The sequence below is a fragment of the Sceloporus occidentalis genome, unplaced genomic scaffold (assembly GCF_023333645.1).
Source record: "Sceloporus occidentalis isolate IW3139 unplaced genomic scaffold, rSceOcc1.0.p SCAF_20, whole genome shotgun sequence".
NCBI lineage: Eukaryota > Metazoa > Chordata > Lepidosauria > Squamata > Phrynosomatidae > Sceloporus > Sceloporus occidentalis.
The window spans coordinates 9,736,655-9,759,855 of NW_028317000.1; the positions used below are offsets into that span (position 1 = coordinate 9,736,655).

Below are 23,201 nucleotides of genomic sequence, written 5' to 3' on the forward strand. Positions count from 1 at the left end.
ATTTAGAAGTCCCTGTAACCAATCTGGCTGCCATATTTTGGACCAGTTGCAGCTTCCGAACATGGCATGAGGGTTGCCCCATGTAGAGCGCATGGCAGAAATCGAGACGAGAGGTTACCAGTGAATGTACAACCGCTTCTAGGTTTTCCCGTTCCAGGGAGGGGCGTAGCTGGCGTATCAGCCGAAGCTGATAACAGGAACTCCTGGCCGTCGCATCCACCTGAGATGACAGCTGAAGCGACAAGTCCAGGAGTACCCTCAAGCTATGAACACAGTCCTTTGGGGGAAGTGTGACCCCGTCCAGAACTGGAGAGCTTATCACCATTCCCGGATTAGGATTGCCTATAGCCAGTACCTCCCTTTTATTTGGATTCAGTTTAAGTCTATTTTCTCATCTAATCCATTACTGATCTCAAACAGTCATTCGGAGGGGTGATGCCATCCTTGGTCACTGAAGCAGTCGGAGACATAGAGAAGCAGATTTGGGTGTCATCAATGTACTGATAACACCCACCCCATGTCTCCGGATGATCTCATTATTAGAAGGACTATCCATGAGGGTTGAGTGACCATTAACATTTGCCTTTTCTAGTGTAGAGTCTAATAACCGGAAAGAGGAAAGATGTACAATTAAGCACTACATTTAGAACCATCCAAGCCATGGTCATGGCCCCATCTCTATACACTTATCCCTCCATATTTGCTAGGGTTAGGGGCACAAGACCTCCGTCAACATGGAAAAACCGCAAATAACCAAAACACCACGTTTTTACCTGAGAGGAGGCCTCTCTAGGAATCTCTGGGTCCTCCAGGGCAACTCTGTGGTCAACGTCTGACAGACACTCACCATAGAGTTCCGCTGGAAGAGCTACAAAGGCCGAGTGGAGTGACCTCTCTAGGCATAATCTCTAGGTCTTTGAGTGCAACTTTTAGTACAAGTTGACCACAGAGTTGCGCTGGAGGAGGACCTAGAGATTCCTAGAGAGGACATATCAATCCAATCTGCGAATAATGAAATCCACAAATATCAAAGCGGCAAATATGGAGGGAGGAGAGAGCTGGACAGTGAAGACAGTGCCTAAAAAGAACATTGGCTGATGGGGGATGTGGTGCTGGAGAAGAGTGCTCTCCTTCCTTCCTTCCTTCCTTCCCTCCTGGGCCCTGAGGGCGAGGGAGGCCGAGAGAGGGGCCCCGGGAGCCCCGAGCGAGCTTCCCTGCCCAGGGGCAGTCTATCTATCTCCAGAGGGACAGAATCCAAAGGCAGCCTCGCAGCCCTTTTGGGACTCCCTGAAAGAGAGCCTTCCTGGGCTTGGGCTTGGGCTGCTGCTTCCTCGGTGGAGGAGCGGAAGCCAGGGACGGAGGCCCCAGAAAAGAAGCCGGACTCCGTCTCCCAGAAGCCTCGGCCCCGCTGGCCGAAGGAGGGGCTCTGGGAGCTGGGCTCCGTCGCCGCCGGGGACCCTTGAGCCGCCCGCCGAGCCTCCGAGAGGCCAGGCCTGGCCCCTTGCCTTCCCCTCCCTTCCGGAGGCGGAGGGCGGCGCTGCTGGTGGCTCTCTGCCGGCGGGGCTCCCGGCGAGGGCTCCGGCGGCAGCCAGAGAGGGATGCTGCCCCGGCGGCGGCAGAAGCAGCAGCAGCAGGAGGCGGAGGCGGAGGCGGAGGGCCGGGGAAGGCAGGGCGCCTGAAGGGAAGGAAGGGGCCCGAGTCCCGCCATGGAGGAGGCCTCCTCCTCCTCCTCCGCCGGAGAGCCCCGCCAAGGCCCTCCGCCCCCGGCGCCTGCTGCGGCTGCGGCTGCTGCTCCGGGGCTGGCCTCCTCGGTGGCCGAGCAGATCGTGGCCGCCGACCTGGCCTCCGCCGCCGCCGCCGTGGCCGGTCCCTCGGGGCCCGGGGCCTCCTCCTCCTCCGGGGCGGGCTTCGTGCAGAGGCAGCTGGGCGCCATGCTGCAGCCGGCCATCAACAAGTTCTCGCTCCGCATGTTCGGCAGCCACAAGGCCGTCGAGATCGAGCAGCAGCGCGTCAAGTCCGCCGGGACCTGGATCATCCACCCCTACAGCGACTTCAGGTACCCGGCACCCAGGGCCCCAGACACGACGGCTCAGATGCCTGGAGGGATGGCATCCTGAGCAGGGAGGGAGGGAGAGAGCTTTATTTCTGCTGCTCCAGAGAATAGGACCCAATGGAGCAAGGGATGCAAGCTGCAGGAAAAGAGACCCCACCTCAACATTAGGAGGAAGCTCCTAAGGGCTACACAAGTGGAGTCTCCTTCCTTGGAGGTCCTCAAGCAGAGGCCGGATGGCCATCTGTCAGGGATGCTTTGAGTGAGAGTTCCTGCATGGCAGAATAAAGGGGTTGGACTGGATGGCCTTTGAGGTCTCTTCCAACTCTACGAATCAATGACTCTGTGACTGGAGATCAGGGTTTGATTCCCTGCTCAGCCATGGGAACCCACTGGGTGACCCAGGGCCAGTCACACTCTCTCAGCCTCAGGAGATGGCAATGGCAAACCCCTCTCAAAAACAAACCTTGCCTAGAGGCACCCAAAAACAACATCACTTGTGAACAGATTCCTAAAATGCATCCATAGTTATCATGATCAAAAGAGCGAGAGAGGGCACAAAACCCCCAGAAATTCTAGTTCCAAATGGTCTCAATGCCTCTAGAAAGCAGCACAATGGACCTGGAGTCCTCAAAGCAAGCCATGCCTGGGTCAGTGGCTTTCATCCCTACACATCCAGAGAGGAAGAATTGGGATCGTGCATGTACTCCCATAGACACCTGTTCTTTCAGGTGGCAGAAAAATCTCCAGGGCCCACAGTCAGTGCCTTTTGCTGCCTCTCTGTTCTATTGAGGCCAGACTTCCCCACTTCTACACTCTTTGGATGGATCAGATGACAACTCCCATCAGACGACAATCGGCGTTGTTGCCAAGGAACAGTGAGAGTCACACCGTTCATACCTCTCTCAAGGGCCAAGGTTTTTAGAAAGGGGGGCTGGTGCGTCTCAGAAAAAAGCAGCATGCTTGTGGAAGCATGCACTTTCCCCAAGGTCTGATCCCCAGCCTCTCCAGGTATAGCGAGCTTTAGTCAGCATAGGTGAGGAATGCTGGGAGTTGCAGTCCAATCATTCCCATCTGCCTGTGTGAAACCCTCCCCTCAGTGAACAGGTAGTTCCAGACGATGCCTAGGCCTGTTCCAGACTGCCAAAGTAAAGCTGCTTGGGGTCTCTTTGGATGTATGCTGTTTAAATGATGCATGCATCCTAAGAATCCGGAAGCTGCACCAAAGCTGCCCTCCAGTGCTTAGGAATGGAGTGTGGCTTTGGCGTGACCTCCAGACTCTTAGGACCCATGCGTCATTTAAAGAGCATACCTCCAAAGAGACCCAAAGCAGCTTCATTTTGGCAGTCTGTAACAGATAGAATTTACAAAGACATGCTGTGGCTGCACTTGAGGAAGAAAGGCTTTGACAGTCATGAAACTCGCCTATTTTCAAACTATGCACCTCACACTTGTTCCTTTCCTAGTTGTTATATCAGCAGAATTTGGCATGGGTTTTTTGGCTCAGAATGTTTTGTGCACATTTAACATCATTTAAAATCATTAGAAATTTACGGTCTCTTTTTTTATGTTTAAGCACACTGATTCCCCCCCCCCCCCCCCAATGTGGCTCTCCTTCATTTAGGCTCTCTGGTCATTTTCTGACTTTTCCTCTTCATTCATTCCCCTCCTTTGAGCCTTTCCTTTTATGGAAAGAATCTCTATATTACATAGCAACACAGTAATACGACATTTTCCAAGTATCTAAATCACAAAAAGTCCCAATTTCTTCTATAGGCTTCAAAGTTATTAGGAAAAAAACACAGCTGTGTGTAAAGATCCTGAATGTAATAAACAGGATTCTGGAGAGGCTGCTACCTAACCTGGCTGGAGCATGGTCATCCTTTGTTGCTGCAAAGAAGAGCATTCAATCAAAGTCTACTGTGGGATGGCAGCATCAGTCCGTGGCAGTGTACCTGTTTTGCGTGGCAAAAGTCACAAGTTCAGTCCTCAGGATTTTCCATTCCAAAAGGATTAGGTAGCAGCGGATTGGGAAGACTTACTCCCCTTTCTGCCCAAGAGCCAGATTTTGCAACAGAATGAATGGCCATCTTGTGTTGGCATAACAAATCTGGAGACATGTGCATTTTCTCATGGGTTTATTGCTCCTCTCTGTATCTCAAATAGCTGAAGGTTTTCACAGCCATTTCTAAACAATATGTGTTGCTTGCATCTCAGTGTGGATGGGGAACTCAATTTGTGTATGAGAGCACAGTGTGGTGTAGTGGTTTGAGCATTGGATTATAACTGCAGACCAGGGATTGAATCCTAACTCATCTATGTAAAGCCCACTGGGTGACCTTGGGCAAATCACACTCTCTCAGCCTCAAAAATGGTAATGCCAAATGCCCTCCAAACAAAACCCCAACACAACCCATTATAGGTTCACCTTGGAGTTGCCATCACTCTCAGAAACAACTTGAAGCCAGACAACAAAAATCATAGAATCATAGAATCGTAGACTTGGAAGAGACCACTAGGGCCATCCAGTCCAACCCCCTGCCATGCAGGAAATCCAAATCAAAGCATCCCCGACAGATGGCCATCCAGCCTCTGCTTAAATACCTCCAAGGAAGGAGACTCTATTACACTCCAAGGGTGTGTATTCCACTTTCAAACAGCCCTAACTGTCAGGAGTTTCCTCCTAATGTTGAGGTGGAATCTCTTTTCCTGCAGCTTGCATCCATTGCTCCGGGTCCTAGTCTCTGGAGCAGCAGAAAACAAGCTTGCTCCCTCTTCAATATGACATCCCTTCAAATATTTAAACATAAAAATGAGCTACAAGCATATGTTAGCGACAACTCACACACATAAAATCATAGAGTACGGAATCATAGAGTTGTGAGAGACCTCAAGGGCCATCAAGTCCAACACCTTGCCATCTAGGAATACACAGTCTAAGCACCCCAAGGGAGTGTGTTGCACTGTCAAACAGCCCTTACTGTCAGAAAGTTCTTCCCAGTGTATAGGTAGAATCTGCTTTCCTGTAGTTTGCATCCATTGCTCTGGTCCTATTCCCTGGAGCTGAAGAAAACAGATTTGCTCCATCTTCGATATGACATGTCTTTATATATTTAAACAGAACTATCATGTTGCTCCCTAACCTCTTCTCCAGGCTTAACATTCCCAGCTCCCTAAGTCTCTCATCATAGGGCTTCATGGTTTCCAGACCTCTCACCGTTTTGGTTGCCTTCCTCTGGACATGCTCCAGCTTATCAACATCTTTTTTGAATTGTGGTGCCCAGAACTGGAAAGAGTATTCCAGATGAGGTTTAGCCAAAGTAAAAAAAAAATGTTCCTGAAAATAACATACAAAAGCATTCTAGGAAGAATGTGTGTATTTATGGGAAATGCCTACAAAAGGCATGCTATAGGAGAAAAGTGTTAAGGAGATAAAAGCATACACATTTCTATGATTACAAATTCTGGAATAACCAAACTGAAGTTGAGAAACTAAGAGAAAGAGAAGTTGACAAATGGGTCTATCTATGTATACTGTAATAGGGCATGTTGTTCAGAAGCCGTTTTAACCAGAGGAACTTCCTATACATAGCAAATTCCTTAAATGCTCAATTCCTATCAGACAGAACCCATATTATAACCAGAAAATGTCACAGAATTATGAGCAAGTTCTCCGGTTTTCAGGAGTAGGAGAGAAAGAGAGATAAAATGACTTGAAGTTGAAGTCTGCATTTAGTCACAGCCTTAATTGCTGCCTCTATGTGTTTTGGACTACAATTCTCATCATCCCTGCCAATTGTCCTGCTAGGTGGGGCTGATGGAAATTGTACTCTAGAATATCTGGAGGACACTAAATTGAGTAAGACTGTTACATGCTATTGCTGGATAAGGCTTTAGTCCTTTGTATCACGCTTTCTACACATGACTGCATTTTACAAACATGAGGGCTAGAAGTCTGCTTTTAAGAAAGCAAGTGGAGATTCCAGATATCCAAGTACCCAGAATGTCATGACTGTGGCCAACTAAATCCAACCTCTACTCCTTGTTTTGTGTTCCTGCTGTCATAGAATGAAAAAAAATTGCATAAAAAATTGACATCAGACAACCCTAGATGTTTGCATAATCTGAGTCTGTAAGTTCATAGAATCATAGAGTTGGAAGAGACCACAAGGGCCATCCAGTCCAACTCCCTGCCATGCAGGAAATCCAGATCAAAGCATCCCTGACAGATGGCCATCCAGCCTCTGTTTAAAGACTTCTAAGGAAGGAGACTCCACCACTCTCCGAGGGAGTTTGTTCCACTGTCGAACAGCCCTTACTGTCAGGAAGTTCTTCCTAATGTTGAGGTCGAATCTCTTTTCCTGGAGCTTGCATCCATTGCTCTGGATCCTGTTCTCTGGAGCAGCAGAAAACAATCTCGCTCCCTCCTCAATATGACATCCCTTCACATATTTAAGCAGGGCTATCATATCATCTCTTAACGTTCTCTTCTCCAGGCTAAACATCCCCAGCTCCCTAAATCGTTCCTCACAAGGCATGGTTTCCAAACCATAATTGTAGTCGCCCCTCCTTTGGACACGTTCCAGTTTCTCAATGTCCTTTTTGAATTGTGGTGCCAGGAACTGGACACAATATTCCAGGTGGGGCCACACCAAAGCAGAATACAGTGGCACTATTACTTTTCATAGAATCATAGAATTGTAGAGTTGGAAGAGACCAGAAGGGCCATCCAGTCCAACCCCCTGCCATGCAGGAACTCTCAATCAAAGCATCCTCGACAGATGGCCATCAAGCCTCAGCTTAAAGACCTCCAAGGAAGGAGATTCCACTACAGTCCGAGGGAGTGTATTCCACTGTCAAACAGCCCTTACTGTCAGGAAGTTCCTCCTAATGTTGAGCTGGAATCTCGTTTCCTGTAGCTCCTGTGGACCCATCTCCAGGAGGGCATTGCTGATGCTTGTTCTATCCCCATTAAATAATGGTGATAATCATCATCTTCACCTATTCTCTCTCTTTGTCTTTAGTTCTGCTGTCCTCAAGTATGGCCATTATCTGTAATCCAAGCATTCTATTTCTCAGCCACAGCTGTCTCCGTTTTAATTGTTTATCGCTTTGATTCTTAAAAGTTCTATAAGGTTTTTACTTGACATTTTAAACAATTTTTTATAGTTATGGTCCCACAAGTTCTTTGCAGATGGTAAATTTTATACTTTGCACAGATTCCAATGGCACTCATACAAGGCACGTTTCCCAAGAACATGTCACTGATTTCTGGATTCCTTGATAGAATGTGAATAATGGGTGGTCCTGAATTCTACTCACTAACATTTCATTGTATACCATAAAACAAATAATAATAACAACGATAACATTTTTTATTATTATTAGTCCAATATTCCAACTTGACACCTTGAACTTTGGGAGTTTTTAGAATCTATAGTGTAAAAAAGGTAACTATTCCAGACTCTGAGTGGGAGCCCAAATTCCTCTCTGTGGCTCCACAATATACACATGGACATGGTTCAACAGTACTACATGCAAAAAGGACCTTGGGATTAAATTGAGCCAGCAATCTGATGCCGTAGCAAAGAAGGCAAATGTTGTTTTAACCTACGGTACGTTAATAGCAGTATAGTTTCCAAGGGATATAATAGTTCCACTATATTCAGTAAGAGTTTTCAAACCTGAGATCAAACATTGATAGCAACAGCCATTGCAGCCAGGAAATTAGAAGATTAAGAATGCGGAGAGCGGCTATGAAAGTACTAGAAAAGACCTAAAATGCAAAGATATACAATTGAGCACAAAGGTTAGAATCATAAAACCCATTGTATTCTCTTTTAACATGTATGGATGTGAGAACTGGACAATTAAGAAAGAAGACAGGAAGAAAATCAATGCATTTGAGATGTGGTGCTAGAGAAGAGTGCTGAGGATTCTGTGGACAGCTAAAATGACAAACAAATAGAGCAGATTTAGCCCGAAATCTCTATAGAAGCCAAGATGACAAAACTGAGGCTGTTGTACTTTGGACACATTGTGAGAAGGCATTATTCATTGGGGAAAAAACCAATAATGTTAACAAAGGTGAAGGGAAGTAGAAAGAGAGGAAGGCTGCAGGCTAGATGGATAGACCTCTCTAATAGAGGTCATGAGTATGAAATTGCAGGAACTAAGCAGAGCAGTGGAGGACAGGGGGTCTTGGAGATGTCTCATCCGCAGGGTCATCATGGGTTTCATGAGGTCCCTTCCAACTCTGTCTGCTTTATCACACTAGCAGGCAAATGGGATTTAAATGAGAGTTAAACTAGAGAAAACCAGGAAAAGTTGTGTGATAAACTTCAGGCATTTCCTGGTTTTCTCTAGTTTAACTCTCATTTAAATCCTGTTTGTTCGCTAGTGTGATAAAGCAATATGTGTTTAAACTCAATAGTGTGATAAAGCAGTATGTGTCCGCTAGTGTGATAAAGCCCTATGACGCCGCTTTCTGTGTGTGACGTGCAGATGCTATACATCGCGTATGTAGTCATGGTAGCCCCCGTATGGAGAGGAAGCCGGCATAGTGGCAGCAGCGGCATGTTCTAGGGTTCCGGAACGTGTGTTGCTGCATGCTCCAGAAACCTAGAATTGGCGGCACCACACCACTTCCTGCCCGTGTGTACTGGGCCTTAGAATCATAAGAGTCATAGAGCTGGAAGAGACCTCAAAGGCCATCCAGTCCAACCCCATTCTGCCATGCAGGAACACACAATCAAACCATCCCCAAGAGATGGCCATCCAGCCTCTGTTTAAAAACCTCCAAAGAAGGAGACTCCACTACACTTTGAGGCAGCATCTTCCACTGTTGCTCAGCTCTTTCTGCCAGGAAGTTCTTAGGTGGACTCTCTTTTCCTGTAGTTTGAATCCATTGCTCTGTGTCCTATTCTCTGGAGCAGCAGAAAACAAACATGCTCCAGCCTCAATGTGACATCCCTTCAAATACAGTTGGCCCTCAGTTTTTGTGGAGGATCCGTTCTGGACCTCCACCCCCCACGAAAACAGAGGCTCGCACATAGTCAAGCCCCATAGCCTTGAATGGGGTGTGCCTGCAGGCGCACATGCCATTGAAAATAGCGGAGGTTGCCTCTCCATAGATATTCAAGGTTGCAGATCTCAGGTCCGCGACTTAAGAGAGGCAACCATACATAAACAGGATTATCATATCATTTATTAACCTTCTCTTCTCCAGGCGAAACATACCCAGCTCCTTAAGTCTCTTCTGAGAGGGTTTTATGGTTTTCAGAGCTTGCACCATTTTGGTTGCCCTCCTCTGGACAAGCACAAACTTGTTGACATCCTTTTTGAACTGTTGTGTCCAGAACTGGATGCAGTATTATGGATGAGGCCTGACCAAAGCAGAATAAAGTAAAGTGGTACTGTTACCTCCCTCAACTTCAGATAGGAAAAGATATATTTGGACAGCATTGTGAATATGGAGAACTAGCATGGAGTAGTGGTTTCAGTGTTGGATTTTAGAGCAGAGAGATCCAGGTTCAAGGTTCCAGTCAGGAGCAGCCATTTTCATTCAGCCTAACCTGCCTCACAGGACTGTTGTGCTGGCTCATACCAAAGGCATCTTCAGCGCACACGATTCTCGTTCCTACAGTGGTCAAGGAGATGCCTACTGGAAGCTCTTAGAACACAGAGCAAATAGCATTCTCCTGCTTGTGATCCCCAGCAATTTCTTCCTTAGCAAACAATAGCAGGTACATTTCTATACTGCTTATCAGTGCACTTAAGCACTCCCTAAGCAGTTCACGCTCTAACCACTCCACACACTGCTCTTGGTCTAAATCAGTGTAGGGCATAAAGAAACATTCTCAAGAATGACGTGTGTCTCTATGTAAGGGTGGTGAGAAAGAGTGTGGGGCAGCTCTGGTCCTACCCACTTTTGGTACTGGCCCTAACCACAACCTGTTCTAGCATTTCTGACTTCTGACACAGGTCCCACCCAAAACCTCCCCCAATCCTTGCCCACTACTGCAACCAGCCCCTTCTTCCCACTTTTGGCCCCTTCCGCTGTTGGAAGATGGCCCTCAGTAAATTACTTCCTGCTCAGAAAAGGGTTGAGAGATCATTTTCTCCACCGTAACAGAAAATGAAGCCTAATTGCTTGGCCTGACTCAGAATCCTTTGCTCCTCTGGCTCTGTATGCATCTGACTTTTCTTTTTCTTTAGGGCTTGAACATTGATCCCTGACAGATGGCATGTTATCCCGCCCTGGCTTTTGACCTTCTCTTTAGGTTCAAACGTAAAATACAATTAATCACATAAATACATAAATCGCGTAAATACGATTGATCACATAATGATCTTGAGTCAATAAACACACAGCTTTGCATTAATTCATTGAGCCCCACCTCACCCCAGAACAAACAAGCAACCAGCAGATGGAGGGAGATGTAATTCACAGTGAAAGTTCTCCTTGATAAATTATGGTGGGAATGGCAGACTTTCCCTTAGTTTTGTAACCTGCGGAGTGGTTCCCCCACCCCTTGAAGTGTAGGATAATCCTGTTTCTTGGATTATTGGCCTGTTACAGACTGCCAAAATAAAGCTGCTTCGGGTCTCTTTGGAGGTATGCTATTTAAATGATGCATGGGTCCTAAGAGTCCGGAGGTCGCGCCAAAGCCACACTACATTCCTAAGCACTGGAGTGCAGCTTTGGTGCAGCTTCCGAATTCTTAGGATGCATGCATCATTTAAACAGCATACCTCCAAAGAGACCCGAAGCAGTTTTATTTTGGCAGTCTGTAACAGGCCATCATCTGTTTTAAAAAATAATAATGTCCAATCCATGTGATTCCAGGAGACAACAATTAATGTTATAAAAAAAGAAAGCGTAAACATTAGAGGCAACCCCGACCAAAGCACTGGGAGCGCTTATCACTTTAGGCCTATAGTGTTCCATCCTAGAGAACACTGTTGGAAACATACATAGCACAAGTGAAGTCAGGGATGCCTGTGAGCATGAGCAGAGTGAGATTGTCTCTCCGGTGACTAACCAGCCTTCACCAAACTCATACCCTTGGGATTTAGAATTACAATTTCCATCAACTATGCTGACTGGGGATGGTAGTAGTTGCAGTCCATCACCTGGCACTGGGTTGGGGCCATATTGCAATGGATCAAAACAAAATCATAAAACATTTCTGAAATGAGTAAAATGTGGGACAAATAATGCACTAAAGCCAATTTTTAAATGCTAGAAATAAAACTGATTTCTAAAAATATCACCCATACCTCAGCCATGGTTTTAAACTACACTTTGTGTTTGGATGTCATTTGAGATCAAAGTTTGGTAGTGACCAAAATAAAATCTCAAATCATGGTCACAACAACCCCACAAGACTGGATAGGCACTCATGTTTGTACAATTAGAATTTCCCATGTGTCAAACTGCCAATCAGCTATATATGTGCTGATGCCCTTGTCTGAGTGCGCCAAGAATTGGAAGCAAAGCATAAAAGAGGTGTCTTGCAGAGCAGTTTTCAAAATCTCTAGTCAACATAACCAATGCTAGGTAGTGGATTCTATGAGTTGCAGTTTTAAATCCCTCCCCCCCCCCCCCAAATGATTTGCAGTGAGGAGGGCTGATTACCAGAAATAGAACACTTTCAATGGTGGCACCCTGTTTGTTTAACTTCCTTTCTGGAGTGGCTCAAAAATGTCATACTGTAATTTATGTGTCTGATTTAAAAAACTGTATTCATTCACATAGTGCCAAAGCAGATGACCTAGAAAGAGGGGTCCCTGGCCATTCCAGCCCCGATTGGGTCAGGACTGTGGAAACCACACGGCCTGCTTCCAAAGTAGGGTGCCACCGTGGTTCCACACCAGCAGCCAGCAGGAGGGGATTAAATGCACTCCTAAAAGGGCTGGCTCCTCGGTGTGGCTTCTGGCTGCTTTGGGAGCATGTGTCTTCTAAATGCCAAATCCCCAAAGTGGCTGAAAGTCACTTTATTTGGCTCGTCTGTTTTGGGCCAGAGACTATTAAAGAAAAGCCCTTGCACATCTTTTCGATGGCACAGAGGAATTATGCACGTCTCCTGTCTTCCTCCTCTCCTACCATATAAGAATGTATCTTTATGGTAAGTACCAGCCTCTCATTACACAGTTATAGCAGTGTGGTGCCATTTTAATTGCCATAGCTGCATCTTATGCAATTCTGGGTTTGTAGTTTGGTGAGGCACTAGCGTCACCAAATTCCAGGATTCCCTAGGATGTTACCATCACAGTTCAAGCTTGATCACAGTGTTGTAATTGTGCAGTGTCAACAGGCTGCATGACTCTGAATTCTACAAGTTTTATTATAACCTTTGTGGGTTTTAGAATGACAGAACAGAATCACAGAGTTGAGAAGAACCTAAAAGATGATGTAGTTCAACCCCTTGTTGATATACGAAATTCATTTCCCTTGCCTCCTGGGTAAGTGGGCCATTCAGTTTCTACTTGAGAACCTTCTAAGAAAGAATAACAGACTCCTTTCAAGGTAGTCTCTTATCACACATCTTATCAAGTTGGGAGGCAATTCCTAGCATATGGTCAAAATCTCCTTTCTTATTTTTTGAATCTGTCAGTCCAGGTCCTACCTTCTGGAGCAATTTTTAAAAATAATTCCAATAGGTATAAGGTGAATATCTCAAGGTGGCTTTCACAGGACCTCTTAACCATCTCTTCTCCAGACTAAATAATGGCCGGAATCCTGTTGGTATCTAGGCGTAAGTTCCCCTACCGAAGCGGATGGACGTTTTTGTCTGATGTGGAAGAACGTCATTCAGCTCCAGGTTCCAGAAGTAGAGTTGCGCATGTGGCGCCATTGTGCATGGGTGCACATGGTCCAGGGGTTGCATTGCACATGGTGCATGGGTGCGCATGCATAAGGGGTGTGCAGTGCGCATGGGTGTGCATGCACATGGGATGGTACATTCAGTTTCATTTTAAGTGCCTTGGTTCAAGCTGCACCATGTTGCAGTTCAAGAGAAGGGTGGTATTGCATAATGAATGCATAACTCTGCATGCAGAGATTAAGGGCTCGTCCAGACTGGCAAGGAGGACCTATTCAACCAGATGTATTTAATGTCACTTCAGACTGTTGCTTCCCATTTCCACATCTGCGCGCTCTTTAAAAAAATTAAAATGTATGGTTTTATTAATTATTGAGATGAACAAAATCACCCCATACAGCCATCCAAAGAGACTCTTCTGGCACCTTAAACCGAACAATCTAATTCTCCCACCTCCACCTCTCTCCTCTCCTTCTGCACAGAAGAGTTTTGCAAAACAAGGAAGGGCGGGTGGGGGAGGCATTATTTCCCCACCCTCTTTCCCTCTATCCTCTGCTCTTGGGGTGCAGGCACTTGGTAGAAACAAATAAAAATCAGGGAAGGAGGGGAGAAATCTTGAAACCTCCTGCAATTACCAATGCATCCTCTGGATCTTGGAAACAGAAGTGGTAATTACAGGAGTAAAAACTATGATCTCCCAATACATTTGGCCAGTCTAGATGACCTCTTACTCTATGCATCCTTGGTGTAGGATCTCAGCCACAGGACTCCAGGTTGTCTCCTCATGTGCATATGGGGTTATTTTAGCTCGATGGGATTTTTTTTACCCTATTTTGTTGGGATTGGTTTACATGTTTGATTATATATTATACCTCATCATGCTGGCTTTTTGTTTGCATCTGTATCTTTATCAGGTTGTTCGTGAATTGCTGCATTTTTAGGTCACTGCTTATATTTTATTGTATTGTTGTTTTGTTCTAAAATAATTGCACAGTGCCTAAGAGCAGAGCTTCTTAAACTAGCTGATGTGGGGGGCCAGTAGGTTTAACTATCCCCCCCCCCCAGGCAGACTTGTATATTTTTAATAATAAAAATTAATAATAAAAAACCAAGGCAGACTTGTATATTTTTAATAATGAAAATTAATTTAAAAACAAAAAAAGAACACAAGGCAGACTTGTATATTTTTAATAATAAAAATTAATAAAAAAAACAATTGTCAAGAAGAAAAAAGAAGAATGGCAACATTAACAGGTTTCAAATTATAAGTAAAATTTTTATTAATTTAGGAATAGAGATATATTGTAATCTGAAATATATATTAAGTGGAAATATAATAAATGGATAAAACAAACCAAAGGATAGAAAGTGGCGAGTCATTTTTAAATGTAATATGTAACTGTATGTGTAGATAGATCTTTGATTTGTTTTGTTTAGTAACTTTGTTAACCTATATGTCAAAATTAACAAAAAATTATTAATCCCATACTACCATGGTTTAATACTATGGCATTCTGGGATTTGTAGTTTGTTGTGCCACCAGAGGTCTACAGATCCCAGAATTTCATAGCAATGAGCCCTGTCAGTAACCATGGTGTCAAACTGCATTATTTCTGCAGTCTAGATGCAGCCTAGAGAACCCATTTAAAGGTCTCATAAAATATACATCTATAATAAACGTTGTCACATCAGGATTGGCTATAATATGCATTCTTGAATAAATGAACAAATCAAACAAATACTACAAAAGCACAGGGGCTGCCTGCATGGGCCAAAAAGCTTGTGTTTCCCCTGACCTTGTTTCGTCTTGTTTGGACCATGCAGGCCAAAACCCTGGGGCCAGGATCAGGGTATATCCTGGCATGCTGGACACAAATCCAGTGGATCTGGCCTGATCCTAGGATAAACAGCTCTTAACACAAGTCAGTTTTGACCCCTGGTTTGCCACAAAGTTTCCTGGAAATTCCCTAGCAAACCCTGGCTGTTTAAATGGCTCCCACACACTCTTTACCTTTCTGCGCCATCACTCCTTAGTGCATGACAGTGCAGAAAGGTATGGAATGCATGCTGCTAGCAGGTCCCAAGGGTAAACACCTGTCTGTCCCTTCGTTGGCCCAGGGACTGACATAAATGAGCCCCCAGGCCAGAATAACACAGGCTCAGTTCATGCTTTCCTGGCCCATCTGCTCAGGGCCATACTCTGTTTTAGTCAAAGGAAATGAAACTCCAAAAGGAAAGTGTATGCCATTTGGTCCTTTCCAAATGTTTTCATCTATATCTCCCATCACTCCTCACCATTGGTGACACTGGTTAGGGCTTGTAGGATTTGTAAAGCAGAACACACAGAGGGAGTAGGTTTCCGACTGCTGCTATAGTGCTACCTCTAGAGTAGATACAGTGAATTAGACAATACATTTTGACTGAATCCTCAACATAAATTCTGGTATGCCATTTCTTCAGGCTCCTCATATTTGACACCTGTATGACAGGCAGATACTGCATGGTTCTCTCCTTTCTGGGACTAATTTTGCCTACTGAATGTAACTGGTGCAAATGGGGGGAGATATTTTTCCAGATGATTTTTAAATAGTTGACCAAAATTCACAAATTTCTTCCTGCTTGGGAAGGAACCTGTGCAAAAGGAAGCTGATTTCAAAGTAAACATTAAGGACAATGTGCATTTTCTACCTGTTTTTCCTCCCACAATGGCTTTTTCTCAGATATATGCCTCAGAAATCAGACTTACAAATGGAATCCTCAGGGAAAAAAGCATGGTAATGCATTGAAGAATGTCATCTGCTGTAACAAACAGATGTCTTTTTTCTATTTGACAGGGCCCCTTTGCAAAAAAATAAAAGGTATATTATCTGTTTTTCACCCTCTCCGGTTTTCACATTCCCCCTTGCTTTTTTACAGGTTCTACTGGGACTTGATCATGTTGCTGCTTATGGTGGGAAATTTGATCATCTTACCAGTAGGCATCACCTTTTTCAAGGATGAGAACACACCACCCTGGATTGTCTTCAATGTCCTCTCTGACACCTTCTTCCTGGCTGACTTGGTACTGAATTTCCGTACAGGTATTGTGGTTGAAGACAACACTGAAATCATCTTGGATCCACACACCATCAAGATGAAGTACCTTAAGAGCTGGTTCCTGGTTGACTTTGTTTCCTCCATCCCTGTTGACTATATCTTCCTGATTGTAGACCTGGAGACTCAGGTAGATTCTGATGTCTATAAAACGGCACGGGCACTACGTATTGTCCGATTCACAAAGATCCTCAGCCTGTTACGCCTCCTTCGACTCTCCCGTCTCATCCGTTACATCCACCAGTGGGAGGAGGTGGGTCAAGACTTACAATATACAAGTTCTAGAGCCAGACAGATCTTGGAAAGTTACCTTTTTTAAAAAAGCTATTTCAAAGTAATTAGTTACCAAGGCCTGATACAGACAGGCCAAAATAAAGCTGCTTCGAGTCACTTTGCAAATATGCTGTTTCAATGATACATGCGTCCTAAGAGTCCAGAAGCCGCACCAAAGCCACGCTCCAGTCCTAAGGACTGGAGTGCGGCTTTGGTGCAGCTTCCAGACTCTTAGGACGCACGCATTATTGAAACACCATACCTCCAAAGTGACCTGAAGCAGCTTTATTTTAGCCTGTCTGTATAGGGCCCAAGTTTCCAAGACTCCAAGGCAGCTACAAGAGTTATAAAATTTTAAAAGTAACTATTTGTTTTCCCTATTTTCAGAAGTAACTATTTTAATAATTTTTTTAGAAAATCTAAAGATTACAAACTATTGGCCTATGGTACAAAGCACACTCTCTTCCCACTCACTTTGTCATTACCTCAACACCTATACATGAGTCAGTACTCGAACACATGAGTTAGTACTTGAACCATATGCCATTCCTCCTCCACAAAACCTAGGAGAGTTACTTTTTCAGTTGTAAGATTCCCTGCTGCTAGAATAGCTACTGGGCATTCTGGGACTTATGGTCCAAATGAAGTACACTTCCAAATTCTGCTCATCCATTTTGTGAAGCCAGATCCTGTAGCTATAAAAGTGCAGGTTGAATATTGCCTCATCCCAAATGTTTGGAACCAGAAATGTTTAGGATTTCAGACTTTTTTGGATTTTAGAACATTTGCATATACATAATAAGATATCTTGGAAAAGGGATCAAAGTCTAAACATTAAATTCATTTATTTTTCATGAACATCTATACCTACACATATACACCTATACCTACGTATATAATGTATTGTTATGTGCCTTCAAGTTGTTTCTGACTTACATCAACCCTATCCTGCTCTTTTCTTGCCAAGGTCATCCAGTGGGTTTTCAAGGCCGAATGGGAATCAAACTCTGGTCCCCAGAGACATAGTCCAATACTCAAACAACAACACCACACTGGCTCTCCACAGAATGATAGAATCATAGAGTTGGAATAGACCGCAAGGGCCATCCAGTCCAACTCCCTGCCATGCAGGAAATCATAATCAAAGCATCCCCAACAGATAGCCATCCAGCCTCCGCTTAAAGACCTCCAAGGAGGGAGACTCCACCACTTTCCAAGGGAGTTTGTTCCACTGTCGGACAGCCCTTACTGTCAGAAAGTTCCTCTTCATGTTGAGGTGGAATCTCTTTTCCTGTAGCTTGCATCCATTGTTCCTGGTCCTATTCTCTGGAGTAGCAGAAAACAAGCTTGCTCCAGCCTCAGTATGACAGCCCTTCAAATATTTAAACAGGACTATCATATCACATCTTAACCTTCTCTTCTCCAGGCTAAACCTACCCAGCTCACTAAGTCTCTCCTCATAAAGCATGGTTTCCAGACCCTTCACCATTTTAGTCGCCCTCCTTTGGACATGCTCTAGCCTGTCAACATCCTTTTTGAATTGTGGTGCCCAGAATTGGGCACAGTATTCCAGGTGAGGCCTGACCAAAGCAGAACAGAGTGGTACTATTACATCCCTCGATCTATACACTATACCTCTATTGATGTAGCCTAGAATTGCATTGGCCTTTTTAGCTGCTGCATCATACTGTTGACTCATGTTCAACTTGTGGTCTTCTAGAAATCCTAGATCCCTTTCACGCATATACACATAGCTTGGAGGTAATTTTACACACAACATTTTTAATAATTTCATGCATTAAACAAAGCTTATGCACACTGAAACATCAGAGTCAGGAGGCATGACTGTTAGTTTGGAAAGCTATTAACTTGGAAGACTATTAATTGGTAACATCAATTTTAACAACAACTACAAGGAGTCATGGAGGATATTTGTGTGTCTCATCCCAGTTGCCATTTACCCCCCCTAACCACCTCATTTTTCATCCCATTGGTCCAGATTTTCCACATGACTTATGACCTGGCCAGTGCTGTGGTACGGATCTTCAACCTCATCGGGATGATGCTTCTACTGTGCCACTGGGATGGGTGTTTGCAATTCCTAGTCCCCATGTTGCAGGACTTCCCCGAGGACTGTTGGGTCTCCATCAACCACATGGTGGTAAGTGTCCTGCTGTCTTCCACCAATGGAAGACTGGGGCTGTAATAATTCTGAAGGAAACAGAGTCCCTGAAGGAGTGCCAGCCCAAGACATTTTGAGATGAAGCAACAGACCTGAGAGAAACCATAAGATAGGCCTCATTCCCACTACATTTTAAACCGGTTTGCAAATCAGTTTGAAGTTGTTTAAATGACCCTGGTTCACACTTGAACCGAATTGCTGAAGCAATTTGGAGAGGGGAGGCATGCACTCTAGACCCATTTAACCTGCGTCTTTTTGATGCTGATTCTTTCCGCATCTTTTTGGATAAATTGATTCTATGCAAGTGTGAAACAAATGCGGATCGAACATGATGGGAATCAGAATTGATGTAGTATGACATCATAAGGGGTTGCCAGGTGGGGAAGCGGAAATTAACAACTTGTGTCTGCCCACCCTTCGACCCTCCCTCTCTCTCTTGGCCCAGCGCCGGAAGTACATAAATGTGATTGCAGTGATGGACAGAAAAAAAATCCCACTGAAAACACTTCAAATTGAATCAATTTATTTGCCAATGTGAACTTTAACTGGGTTATTTTGAGAGACTCCAGCAGGAAACGGTTTAAATTGAATCGATTCATTCATCAATGTGAACCACAAGTGGGTTATTTTATTTTGTTTTACAGCAAGAAAATGCGATCGGGGCAAATGTAGTGTGAACCACGCTCCACTGCCGAACCGATCCATCGATTCGGATTGCAAAGTGATTTATTTGTAAGTGGGAATGAGGCCATAATGTCCGCTCCATTCTATGTACAAAAGGTTATTGGAATGGTAATAAATTTTACTTCAGCACTGGCAAAGAGATAGTTTTCTCCACTACACTACAAGGCAGCAAACTAGTTTTATAAGTACACAGTCAGTGATGTTCCTTCCCAAGGTGCCTGAGGCAGCCTCACTGAGCCTCATAGCAAGGCAAACCCTGTAGGCTGTATCTATACCATATAGTTATGGCAGTTTGGTACCACTTTAATGGTCACAACACCTTCTTATGGAATCCTGGGATTTGTAGCTTGGTGAGAGACATAGCTCGGCAAGCTATAGATCCCACTGTAGGCATTTCCACCATCCACCCCCTTTCTGTTACTACCAGACGCCAACTCGACGCAGCCCACATCTCACACATTCCAAAACCTTTCGTTCCCAAAACTATCCTAGCCAGCTGCACATATCCCATCCCCCCTATGCCAACTAACCTATCTGCTTACCCATAAGTCTCAGCCACTATTAGCCTATCTGTCAGCCCCATTCAAGCATGCATATTAAATAGTTCATTATTGGGGGGGGGGGGGGAGAAAACAACCACAAAACAATTACCCATCTATTGAACATTATCAGAACTCTGACAGAATCCAGGCATGTATGGTTCTGACAGCAACCAAATAACAAAGGCAATTACCTTTGGACAGCCAACGGACTTCTGTATGTAATAATAACTGTGTGAAGTCTTCGTTATTGTCCTCATAAAGCTGTTGAAACAAGCAGTCTTGAATGCATTTGATTTAATGTGATTTACTGCTTTTATTACAATCTGTAGAGAGTCATGCAAACACCCTGCTAGTATTTTTGAAACCAAGTGTTGTTGGCGAGTTACACAGTAAATACTTCTGGCACAAAACCTTTTAAATATGCAATAAATCCTCTATATCTACCTGTCATAGAAGCAACACCATCTACAGCACAGCCCAGAGTGTTCTCGAAAAGGATATCTTTCTCACTGAAGGTATCTCTTCTTCAAAAATTGTTTCATCGTTAGCATCTGTTGTTAGCTTTCGAGCAAATAAGCATTTCTTTTTTAAAGTTGTCATTGTTCAAATATCTAACATAAGCCATCAGTATTGTTGTGTTACCTGGGAACATGATTAATCAATTTGCAAAGCAAATAAAAATTCTGAACTTTTAATTGTGAGTCTAGATGACTTTCAACATTTTCTGCCATTTTGCCAATACACCTCGACACTGATGAATTGCTCAAAGGGATGGATTCGATAATTTCACAAGCATGTTGGTTCATGACAGTTGAAATAATAACGTTGCTGTCAAAATCAAGGATTCCCCTATAGCAGTGATAGTAAACCTTTTACAGACCGAGTGCCCAAACTGCAATCCGGACCCCACTTATTTATTGCAAAGTGCCACGTCCCTCTGGCGTTCTAGTAAGAAACTCTGGCAAACTCTGTGCTAGGGCAACAGCATGTGTGCCCACAGAGAGGGCTCTGAGTGCCACCTCTGGCACGCGTGCCATAGGTTCGCCATCACTGCCCTATAGTGTAGGGTTTTCCTTCCTTGGCTATCAGTTTGGATATCTCATAAAATATGATTAAACCTTTGTCATGTAAAACTGATTTCTGAACAAACATTTTTGTCAATGTAGGTCTAGTTTAAAATTTATCTCTCAATGCTAGAAAATATACCAGGGGTTTATCCTTCTTTATGAGACTTTTCCAAATGCGTCTGAAACTTACATGGACATATACTCATTTGAAAGTGTAGTCATATATATCAAGCACATAGGTACCGTGCAGTCTTGTGGTGATGGAATAAATCTGTAGCCAAAATACTCATCTGAGTATTGTCAACATTTTTTTTTTGTGAAGATAGCCATGAGTTATCTAAAAAATTTAAAAAATCAAATTCGATACAGATGCAAACTAATTTAACATATGTTTGCAACTACAAAATAATAAGATCACTTCTCAGGAATAAAACAGCATTAGAATATTTGAAACATTATGTCCAATCCCAATAGATCAACTGAACACAGCAACCCTGAAAGGAATGGCAAACACAATGGCTAAAAATACCTGAGGATTACATGCGAAATCTTGCATGCAGCAACATACCTCCTTTCGCAGTAATACTTACATGAAAAAATAGCATCTCGTACACTAACACTGCTGCAGAGAAGCGAGACGTGGACAGCAGTGGAGTGCAGGAGTGGGAGGGAGAAAGAAGCAGAAGTGATGTTGCCACAGAATGCACCTGGCGATCCATCCACTAGGAAGCACAGTCACTTCTCTATTCACTCTACTTCTCCGTTTTCTTCACTTCTCCGTTTTCTGTTTTCTTAACTGTTTTCTTTTCTCGGTCACTTCTCCATTTTCATCACTTCTCACTTCCCTCTGTGGCCCCCTAGTTTTGTGCTGTGGCCCCCATTTATGCGATTTTTCACCTGTCTCCCCCTTGGAATATCCTGGGGGCTCCCAGTGGGCCATATGTTCCAAAGTTCTTGTCTTTAGCTGTTAACGTTAAAGAAATCCAATTATCAAAAAGCGGTCAGACTAATGGCAACATATCCTAGATCTATAATTATGGTGCGTTACAGAGCGCCCAAGAAAGGCGCTCTGCCGACGCCGCCTGCTGCGTCCGGGAACCGCAGCCGAAAAGAAGCACCGAAATAGGCGCTTCTTTTTGCGCCCTGGAAGTGGTGCCGTGAGGCACTAGTCGCGCACTCACAGCATCACTTCTGCCGTGTGACATCCGGACGCTATGCGTCCGCGACATCAAAATGGCAGCCCCCGTGTAGACGGGCACTGTCATTTTGTACGGACTCGGTCCGTACTAGGGTTGAAGGGCATCCGGAAGTGACGCCCCTTCTCAACCCTACTACGCCCCTTCCTAACCCAGCACGCCCCTTCGGCGCGTTGTAATGCGCCAAAATAACCAAAAATAATCTCCAGTGTTAGTATGTAGAGAGATCTTGTAGCACCTTTGAAACTAACAAAGAAAGAAGTTGGCAGCATGTGCTTTTGTAGCCTACGGTCTGCTTCCTCAGATGCATTTCATAGACTACAATCTGTTTCCTCAGATGAAGAAGACTGTAGTCTACAAAAGCTCATGCTGCCAACGTCTTTTCTTCGGTTAGTCTCAAAGGTGCTACAAGATCTCTCTACATACTGATTCTACAGACTAACATGGCTATACCTTTGAATCTCCAGTGTTGTTACCCAATTTGATAAATTTAATTTTATGTAAACTTCCTGTATTTTTATGAAACCTTTTTATTTTATACAGGTTTAAGTTATATAAGTTATAAATGATAGCCTTTAAGGCTGAAGGGTAGGGTATAAATACCATAATAAATAAAAAAATGTAATCTTTCTATTTTATATGATTTTAAGTTATAACATGTCTTGCCAGGTCTGTTGGCTGTAAATAAAGATTGATTGATTGATTGATTGATTGATTGATTGATTGATTGATTTACTGACTGACTGACTGACTGACTGACTGACTGACTGACTGACTAGCAGCAGTTGTGGGGAATTGCAGTGAAGCATATTCCAGCTGAGCATTGGGAGGACACATCTTTCTAACACAGTTGAGCAGTGGAATTGCCCACTTAGGAGGTAGGCTCTCCTTTGCTGGAAGTATAGTAGCAGGACAGCTGTGTGTCAGAGAAAATGTAGCTGCAAAATTCTTGCACTGAGTAGTAGATGGACTGAATCAGAAGTAAACATACTTTAAGATTGCAGTAACAGATCTTTGTAAAGTTACTATTTTTGGATGACATCTCCTAGAATTCCTCCAGTTAGCACTGTGTTAATGGGGGATTCTGGGAGTTGCACTCCAAAAAGTAACTCTTTCAAGCTCTGGCTTATCAAATTATGTACAGATGGAGGAAATAATAGAATAATAGAGTTGGAAGAGACCACAGGGGCCATCCAGTCCAACATTTTTCTCCATCTCTTATAATACTAGAATTCATGGTCATCCAATAAAATTGATGGAAGGTTATTCTGACCAGATAATGCTTCCC

The 23,201-nt window shown here is 44.0% G+C and overlaps 1 protein-coding gene across 2 annotated transcripts in view; it reads left to right on the forward strand.

Moving 5' to 3' along the window:
- Positions 1-1,901: 1,901 nt before the first annotated feature.
- LOC149301929 (potassium/sodium hyperpolarization-activated cyclic nucleotide-gated channel 3-like) overlaps positions 1,902-23,201 on the forward strand; it is a 36,332-nt gene continuing 15,032 nt past the window's right edge. The window contains exons 1-5 of one of the 2 annotated variants that reach the window (XM_089482924.1): positions 2,041-2,056; positions 12,167-12,180; positions 12,775-12,810; positions 15,793-16,222; positions 18,242-18,403. In XM_089482924.1, coding sequence (XP_089339050.1) covers positions 15,812-16,222; positions 18,242-18,403 — 573 coding nt within the window. In that variant the 5' untranslated portion in view covers positions 2,041-2,056; positions 12,167-12,180; positions 12,775-12,810; positions 15,793-15,811. Of the gene's footprint in view, positions 2,057-12,166; positions 12,181-12,774; positions 12,811-15,792; positions 16,223-18,241; positions 18,404-23,201 lie in introns of both variants that reach the window. The other variant, XM_089482925.1, reaches the window with a different exon arrangement.